This window comes from Neolamprologus brichardi, chromosome 18, assembly GCF_056152115.1.
Source record: "Neolamprologus brichardi isolate AB-2024 chromosome 18, ASM5615211v1, whole genome shotgun sequence".
NCBI classification, from domain to species: Eukaryota; Metazoa; Chordata; class Actinopteri; order Cichliformes; family Cichlidae; genus Neolamprologus; species Neolamprologus brichardi.
In genome coordinates, this window is record NC_142121.1 from 28,136,316 (window position 1) to 28,146,050 (window position 9,735).

Genomic DNA, 9,735 nt, shown 5'->3' on the forward strand with positions numbered 1-9,735 from the left:
TGGCTGTTTAAATTTACAGCACAATGTCATTCTGTGTCATGAGCAAACTACAATGTGTGTATTCATCCACTCCGAACACATAAGAGGAGAGTACTGTTAATACTCTGGACATTTTTAGCATATGAGGCAAGAAATAGCAAAATGTGTCACTGTAAAATAACCACTTCTTTCAGACCTAAAGTGTACAGGTGGTTACACACCTGCTATCTTTAACTGGATGATCTCACAGCAGCAGTAATTATGAGCGGTGTCAGCCAAGATGCCATTTACTGTTGCTGAACGTGTCTGGCAAGCTCAACAAGAATATAATACTTACTTGCCAACTAGGAAACTACAAAAGGTGTTTTAGCCAACAAAGTTTAATTATGCTAAAACCTGTAACAGGACATTGCTTTCTTAGAACGTGTTCACTTATCAATAAACTGGAGCAACCATAATGGCTGAAATTGCTCTAATTCTTGATTGCTTAAAAGATACACGTTAAATAAGTTCATTTCGTAATTTTAACTTTTAATAAAAATCCATTCATGTACAGCAAAGGATTTTTCAGCTGTTAGGGCAAAGCTTGAGGGGAGCTGAATGAAACGGTCTGGGATGTACTATTACACTTTTAGGGGTTCGTAGATGTTATGTGGAAAACGCCATATATCTGCTTACACAATTTACTTATTTAAGTGCATATATGTTAATTTTTTTTATTTAAAACGCTTACTTTTAAATAATTACGTAGGATACATTTCAATAGCTCCTTTTTGTACACGACACGGGATCCCAACAAGAAAACGAACACCCCTACTGTGGTAGCAGCTTGGACTGTACCAAGATGATGTTACGAACAGCCCTTTAAAGTCGCTCCACTTCCCAGATGAACTAGAGCGCCGCCACACAGTGAGAAGGCACGGACTGATAATCTATTATGTCTGAAAATGGTCTCTGTTTAGAAAGGCGATTTCAGAACACTAAATTTTTGACTGTGGGATGCTTATGGACGCGGAATCCAAGGAGTTATCTTTTTATTCACGTGAATGTAGGACGTGGCGTCTGCGAATACTCTTAAGTAGCCTAGCTTAAATTAGGTTAAAAGAAACGTGCATTTTTTTTTTATTTATTTATTTTTGCCCAGACTTGCGAAGACAACAGCGGCAACCTGGACTACTCTAGTGAAACAGGAATGATTTATCCTCCCGAAGGTTTATTCTACATCGAAATGGACCAAGCACCAGGTAAGTTAGGGTTAAAACCAGCCATTATCTGATCTGCGGGGGGTCGGGGAGCGTTTTATCAATGCCCCGCTTTCTTCTTCTTTTTTTCTTATCGGTTAATATCTGTTAGTAAAGCTGACATCTGAGAAAATGCTGTGCAGGTGTCGGTAAAGCGTTGCAATGGTCAGGTCCTCAGTGCTGCGCTCTCCCAGTGGCATTGCCCAGGCATGCATAGCGCAATTCACTTGGCAATTACGTAATACCTTTCGGAGAACCAGGCGCAGTGGCTTGCCTCTTTTCTTTTGTCTCGGCACATATGGCAAACTTTGACAGGGATGCACGGCGGCTTTGAGTCGTCCCACTAAACCTAAACGACACGTACCCAAACGTGTGCGGCAGAGGAAAGAGTGCATTTTATAGAGAATATAGTCGCGGGTGCGTTAATGAACGACCGCTTTGTTCTCCACTGCAGCCAGCCGTGGTTAATTTGCTCGCTAGCTCAGAAAGTAGGCTACAGGCAGCTCGTCTCATGACTTAGCTCCGATAAACTCGCCTGCAGCTTATTTTGTAGCCTGTTTGCTTTTGCGTTATTACTGCGCCGAAAACGTTTAGCTAATGTCTTGTAGCCGATTTGAGTTAATTGAATTTGGCTAATTGATTAGTAAAAAAAAAAAACTGCGTCAGAGTCCTGAGCTTTAATACAGTTATTTAATTTACGGATAGCTATACTAAGTGGGCTACAGTTAATTAAGTAGCTTGCAGGAGAGGTTTATGAGAGCTTCTGAAAAACTGTGACGACAATACAGGGTGTAGGAAGCACAACAAAAATGAAGACAGTGGGTCAGCCAGTATGTGTGTTGTGCATTTCAGACTTTTAATTTGGCATCTTTTTTATATATATATTTATATAAAAAATTTCTTGCATGCATTGCTAGTGCATGTACTAGTGCAAGCATGTGGCGTTTGGAAGCCGGTCGAGGGTTTTTTGGCAGGACTCCGTGGGAGGAAGAGGAGGAGGGGGGAAAGGTGTGCAGACTTAAATTTTTTTGCAGAGTTCAGGAGCCGCAGCGTTTCACTGAACTGCTGCACCTGTCTTTTGTTTATTTTTGAGGTCAGGAGGAGGAGGGGGGAGGGGGGGGGGGGGGGGGGAGGTGAGCGGATGGTGGGAGAAAGCCACACTTTCCCCTGTGTGAGGGTGCTCTTGTATTCTCCCTAACTGCCTCGTGAAAGGCACTTTTGTCCTGCAGTGAAATATATCGCCCTTCACTCCTCTTGATGCGGTTTCCCCTCGTTTTTCATTTTTAAGGAAAACGCTTAGTCTTCAAGCCAGAGTCACGGATCCCCCCCCCCCCCCCCCCCTCCCTCTTCTTCCTCTCAGGGTTGATGGAAAACTTATGATCTCTAAGCTCGCAATGGTTATAAAATGAAAAGGGTGGTCCAAGAGACTCAAAATATAATTTATAGCCTATTAAATGCCAGTCATGCAATTCAGGACAGTGCCAGAGGCAAACTTTAGAGAATGGACTTTCATTTATTTCACAAGAGTTGGATACTGGTTAGTGTATAATGGTTTTTATAATTAAAGTATTTGGAATAATTAATTTAAAAAACAAATTTAAAAGTTATTAACTCATAAGCTACATTTCTATTTTTAGTAATGACATCACTGAAGATCTTGGTAATGATTTGGCAACTTGGAAACTTGCCCGGGCATGTTCTCAGATCTTGACAGGCTTCATCAAGCAAGGGTGTTACAAACTGTGTGCCTCATTTGCTGGCTGGATGGATGGGGAGGGGGGGGGTCATAATATTGAAGGGGTCGTGTTTACAGTAACTGCTTAAGTAGATCTTGTGGCAGATTATTGTTTAAAATCTCTAAGAAAAGATGGGGAAACTTTGCATTTCATTCCATCTTCGTTTTGTCTTTCGCATGCAGCTCTCCCTCCCAGGTCAACAAAGCCACCATCTTCCACCATGAACAACAACTGCCTTTCGCCTCCTGCGCATTCGCTACAGGACGCTGAATGGTACTGGGGTGACATAACAAGGTAAAGGATGAGAACATCCGCAGTCCTTCAGCAAATATCCCATCCTTTCTACAAAGATCTCATGTGATGTTTTGATTGTTAAACATATTGGCACGTTGAATTCCGTTAAGCATCAACTGACTCTTCCCATAGGGAGGAGGTAAACGAGAAGCTCCGAGACACACCTGATGGCTCCTTTCTGGTGCGCGATGCATCCACAAAGCTGCAGGGAGACTTTACGCTGACATTAAGGTAAGATGAAGAGAAAAGGAGCACAGTTATTCCAAGCACAGCGCTAAAAGAAAATATTAATGGTGAGGTTTAAATTATATTTTGCACTGATCTAATTTTTTTTCTCTACTCAAATTTTTAGAAAAGACGGGCACAACAAGCTGATCAAGATTTACCACCGTGACGGGAAGTATGGCTTCTCAGACCCTCTCACATTCGCGTCGGTGGTGGAGCTCATTTGGTACTATCAGCACCATCCGTTGGTGGAATATAATGCCTCACTGGATCTGATGCTTACCCATCCTGTGTCCCGTTTCCAGCAGGTTCGTGAGTAAATACAAATTTATTTATTTTTCTTTATAAACACAAGGATACGCGTTGTCTAAGCAAATACAATTTTTGCGTTTAGGTGAAAGAGGACAATGTGGATGTGACTGGAAGAAAGCTTAAGGAGGTCCACAGTCAGTACCAAGAGAAATCAAAGGAGTTTGATCGTCTCTACGAAGCCTTCACAAAGACCTCACAGGTTAAAAATGCAGCCTTTAAAAAAAAAAAATAATAATAATAATAAAATTATTTTCTAAAGGGTCTGATTTACTTTTAACAAATGCCTGAGTCTTTTCTGAATGGATATACTCTGTATGACACAGGAGATCCAGATGAAGCGCACGGCAATAGAGGCTTTTAATGAGACTATGATGATCTTTGAGGAGCAGTGTCGTGAGCAGGAGCGCTACGGAGAGGAGTTTGAGAGAAGCAGCCATTTGGAGGGAATTGACAAAGATTTGGAGAGGTACTTTATTGCACAGTGGCCGGGGGGGCTCTTAAAATGTGGGTGCATTTTGCACATAAACCCCTAAACTCTGCTCATACCTGTGACCTGTCCTTTCCCTCATCAGCTTTCTGATACACTACGAGAAGCTGAAGTGCCGTCTCGCAGAGATCTATGACAGCAAAATTCATTTAGAGGAAGACTTGAGGACGCAGGTGGAGGATTACAGAGAGACGGACAGGAAGATTAACAACCTGCGGCCAGACCTCATCCAGCTACGCATCATGAGAGACCAGTACCTCAAGTAAGTGGCATCAGAATATTATTATTATTATTATTATTATTATTATTATTATTATTATTATTATTATTATTATAATATTGTTTTGTGGCATTTGTGGTAACAATCATTAGGGATCATAATGTTTAATTTTTCTTCTCCTTGCAGCTGGCTTAATCACAAAGGTGTACGGCAGAAACGCATAAATGATTGGCTGGGGGTACATAATGACAGCCTTGATGAGTAAGTTTAAACACATTCTTTTTATTTATTTTAATTTAAAAACATTAATTTTAATTAATAAATATAACTTGTTATTGGAAGACAGAATTGAAAGAGACATGACAACCACCCTCTTTCTTTCAGTACGTATGTGCTAAAGGGAGATGAGAAGAATTTGCCACATCAGGATGAGACGAGCTGGTTTGTTGGTGAACTGAGTCGGACGCAGGCAGAGGAGATGCTTCAAGGCAAAGTCCCTGGAACATTTCTGATCCGCGAGAGCAGCAAACAGGGATGTTACGCCTGCTCCGTTGTGTAAGTCCAACATTTTGGCCTAAAAAAAATGGAATCTGTTTGAGATGCTTGTTGCTCTTGATTTGATCACATGACACTTACAGATGTCCTTCTCTCTGTTAAAGCGTAAACGAAGAAGTCAAGCATTGCATGATCTACAGCACACCGCATGGATACGGCTTTGCCGAGCCCTATGACGTCCACTGTTCACTGAAAGACCTTGTCCTGCACTATCGCCTGCACTCATTAGTGCAACACAATGACGCCCTGGATGTGCGGCTGTCACATCCAGTGCACGCCAAAGCTGCAGCCACACCTTCACAGCACGCAGAGGAACAACACAAACTGATACAGACTCCAAAACACACGTCGGGGATGGCCCCTGCCGCTCCAGAGATGTAATCCAGTGGTGACAGACAAAAGGACATGTTTACTGCGAGAGACTGCATCAGGGTGCATTGTATAAAAACTTTTTTTTTTTTTTTTTTGCACTACAGTGATTCCAACGGTTTTATGAATGGGCTTTCACAGAAGTGGGACCGCAACTTGAATGTCAGCTTGAATTATTTTTTTTTTCAAAGAGACTGTTTTTAAGCTTTCAGACTGTGTGTTTTTTTTTTGTTTTTTTTTTTTGTTTTTTTTTTTGTACTTCATTTATTGCCATTTGTTTAACACACACCTTTTGGGTAGGGATGCTGACCACCTGAGATTTACTCACTGACGTCAGGTGCTGCACTTTTTCTTTAAGCCAAGAATTCACATTGCTAGAGATGTTTTGAGTTAAACTGTTCAGTTTTTAAAATTTGACCCATGTGTTGGAGATGTATATTGGATTATTACTACAAAGTGCTTTTGTGGGGTGGGGGAATGGTGTAAACATGCAGTTTCATCCAGGTGGTTTGGAGGGCCAAGTAATTTTTTGGGTAAAATGCCACATGAATTTGTGAAACGTTGCGGTGCATCTTGGTTATTTCCACCCCCCCCCTTTTTTTTTTTTTTTTTCTTTCTTTTTCTTTTTTTTTTTTTTTTAAATAAACTGACATTCATATACAGTGGATAATTATGTAGCATTAACATCCTGTAGAATACCATAGTAAGAGCATATACCCATTGACCAAAACACTAAATATTGAGCAGAACTACATCCCTGTTTAGTCCAGTAATCGCATTTGGGCAAGGGTAGGGCAGTTTATGTACACCTGCTGATGTGCTGATCAAAACATAATCTGAAGTACTGTATGTTATATTCTGTTACTCAAAGAAGTATAAGCTTTTTGTATTCTATATATATTTTTTCTATAAACATGCCACAAGATGAAAGCTTGAAGAAAGTGCAATCCAACAGTATTTCTATTGTTGCAATGTATGATGACGGTGGTGGTGGTGGTGGTGAAGGTATTGCTGTTGCAAGAGGTTGACATTTGCCACAAAAATGCACTCTTTAGTGGCGCTGGTATGATGTGGCCTCCAATGTTTGTGTGAACTGCCAGAGGTCCGGAAGTATCCTGCCTCCATTACTTGAACTGTGGCATTGCTTGAGCTATGAATGTTTTTTTTCCATGACATGCAGCCTACATAGCTTAAGAGGAAAGGAATCCATGTTGAACTTGGCACATTTTTCAAGTTTGAGAACAATAGACGCTCTGTACAGAGACACAATAAAAAAAAAAATGTATTTCTAAAGGTTGCTTTATGGAAGTAGGTTGTTTAAGCCTCTTAAAATAATCAAACTTCACTGGGGGACTGAGGAAATTCCTCAGGTGACGCTAAGCAATGTGAGATCCTGACCTTTTTCTTGCTGAAAGACAATAAACTGATGATGGTTTTGTCAACTAATTCAAGTCTGTTGCTAACACTGTTCAAGAAAGACTTTTTAAAAATTATTATTATTCACATTAATCATAAAAAGGTTGAAGGCAGCTTTGTTATTTTAAGTGCTGTTAAAGTTCCAGTGACCAAAAATTATGCTTAACACTTACTTACGTTGGGTTTACCGTCTTTACTAAAGCCATGGTAGTCCAATGAGCTTATCTTTGAGTTTGCAGAGGTGGGAGACAGCTAGGGCACTGGAGGACACGCTGCAGACAGATGGGAGAGAAAGGAAGCGATAAAGACAATAGCAGGATGTGCGCAGGCTCTTCCGTACTCAGCCTGACTGCCGTTGAGTCACTTCAAAAAAATTTTTAGGAACATGCTTTGCATGGCTCTCACTTGCATTTTCAAATTTTTGATCCTTCTGTAAAGGAAAAAGAAAAGCAAATTAACATTTGGTACTTGAGAGCAGCTTGGGTTTTTTTCCCTTCTAGGTTTATCACACAGTCGGCATCACCCCTGTCTGACAATTACACTGAATTTGCTAATTTTACCAGTGCAAAATCCTCAGAAAAACACATGTATTGCCACTGGGGTGTATGATGATAACGTTGACCCTGGATGACACCACCACTGGCCACCTGTGTGACCACAGCAACAGGTGGCCTCTTTCAACCATCACAGAAGGTCTGTGTTAGGTAAGGATTAATGAGGTGCAGAGGGCAGGGATGTACTGGGGGAGAGTTCCAGGCCACGGATTACTACCTCTTACCTGTGTCAGCATGGAGAGTGGGTGGACAGGCAGCATGCAAGCCTGGCTAGGACTCACCAGACGCAGTGTAGCTAGATAGATAGCACCACAGCCCTCGAATGGTAAGAGTCACATCATGTCTCATTCACTCCAATTGATTTTTTTTTTTCACCAATTGCAGATCATGGAGCCTCGCAACCATTCCTGAAATTTAGCAACATACCTGTGGCATAGAGATATAGCAGCACAGAAGTTTGAATTGCATTTTCAAAATTTAAGTTGTTTAAAAAACAAGACTGTATGCAACAGAACATATTCGTGGATTATTCACCAACAAATTGGTAGATTTTGGATAGGTTAACTGATGTTAGATTAAATCACCAAACTCATATTAGCAACCAAGAACAATTGTTGAGTAATTGCAAATGACTTTATCTTAATGTTATTTCATCCAGCATTATGAAATCAAGCTCCAAAACTTGACTTTTGCAGGGTTGGTCAAGTGAAATATTACCTAAATATAACAATTCAATTATTTTTTTTTTATATAGTGCCAAATCATAACGGCAGTCACCTCAAGGCGCTTTCAACAAATGTATTCACGGTGGGAATTACCTAATGTTATAAAAATAACAACTGCATAACATAAATGAGAAACTATTCTAAATGCCTAAATAAATGCATTTGATTGTATTATCTATGTTATCATATTAATCCTGTATTGTGGAATTAGTATATATTGATTGCACAAATTCAAGTGACACCTGTCACCTTTTAACATCAGCAGCTAAGCTCCAATAACTTGAGCTGGGTAATAAAAACTACACCTCATCTGCTGATGCATTTACCTAAATAAAGATTTAGCCTAAAGACTGGGCTTTTAAATCTTTCCCCGCTTCTTACTTTTTGTCATAACCCGAACATTAGGCTTTGCAGTGCTCTGGTCTTTGTTTGTAGCGCTGCCTCTCTATATTCACATATATTCCAAGTGGCCGCTAAGCACTTCCGTAGTCTTACTATTCGAGGGCTCTGGATAGGACAGAGTGTACCAATGAGTCACCCTCAGGCGGCTGCTTGAGTGTCCCAAAGACAGGGAGAGGGTGGGAAGAAAAATATGTGGGGCAGGAAGGAGAGCGGAGAAAGTGCAGGGCCTATTTCTCTCCCTCCTGGTTATTAAAATGAAGGCTTGAAAGGTCAAGCTGGGCCTTTTCTACATTTTCTTTGCACATAAAGTACACTGCCACATGGCTATGACCCCCAAACTATTAGCTTTTATAGCAGTTTGGCTATCACTGCTAACATCTACTTTCGCCTGGCTTCCAGCTATAAGAGTTGAACGTATGTAAAAACCCAGCCCCCCTACATATTTTTCCTCAGAGGCCCTCTCCCTCCACTTTTTTTTCTTGTCAGCACACCTCAGTGCTACAACTCGCTTACTAGTTCTCAATTTAAATAAGTCCCGACTGGAGTAGAGGGGGGGGGGGGGGGGGGGGTAGCAGAACGAATTACCTTTGGAGTCACGCCTAAAACACACACACCATCAACTGTCTTGGAGGCTTTCAGAAAAAAGAGGTTTTTGCTTTCAGTTTGCAGCAGCCAATCGCGTCTCTCCTCTCCTCTGTCTCCGTCCGATTCCACGGTTTCACGCTACGCGATCAGCCAATGGCAGTCCGAGACCATGCCGCAGGTTAGCCAATCAGCAGTCAGTTGCTATGTTGGAAGCAGAATCGATAAGAGGGATTTTTTCCCCCTCTCTGTTTTTTTTTTTACAAGCTCACAATATAGCTGGCTTATAGGCTGAAGGCAGGAGATCCTGTTGCCTGCCAACAAGCATGTAGGCAACAGACTGAACCATTAAACACCACACAGACACATTTCCTTTGATACCGCCACAAATAACAGCTTAGATGTCACTATGCTGTGTATGTGTCTGTACACACACATATATCTCAGGAAGAAAGTTAACAGGTTGGATTCCCGACCCCCACTGAGCTGTTGAAGTCATGGAAAAGAAAATTGTTTGAGCCTGGGCGAATTATGGTCAATGATGCACATCAAAGTTTCTGAGTGAAAATGATGTTGTGAGTTTGTCCCCTTTTTTGTTTCCCCCCTCTTTCAGTACTTTTTCCCCCAGTGTCTCGGTC

General features: G+C 41.2%; 1 protein-coding gene and 1 long non-coding RNA gene across 2 annotated transcripts; one reads left to right on the forward strand and one right to left on the reverse strand.

The window, feature by feature from the left end:
• Positions 1-876: 876 nt before the first annotated feature.
• LOC102784223 (phosphatidylinositol 3-kinase regulatory subunit gamma-like) lies at positions 877-6,004 on the forward strand. The gene is made up of 10 exons (XM_006786887.3): positions 877-1,223; positions 3,139-3,250; positions 3,383-3,481; positions 3,603-3,783; positions 3,870-3,986; positions 4,111-4,253; positions 4,360-4,536; positions 4,681-4,755; positions 4,879-5,049; positions 5,154-6,004. Exons 1-10 carry the CDS (start codon positions 1,172-1,174, stop codon positions 5,428-5,430), a joined length of 1,404 nt encoding a protein of 467 aa, XP_006786950.1. The 5' UTR covers positions 877-1,171; the 3' UTR covers positions 5,431-6,004.
• On the reverse strand, positions 4,829-9,191 carry LOC118453930 (uncharacterized). Its single transcript, XR_004843501.2, has 3 exons — positions 9,101-9,191; positions 7,012-7,106; positions 4,829-5,068 (listed from the first exon to the last, which is right to left on the reverse strand). It is a non-coding gene; the product is annotated as an uncharacterized LOC118453930 (long non-coding RNA).
• Positions 9,192-9,735: the final 544 nt, after the last annotated feature.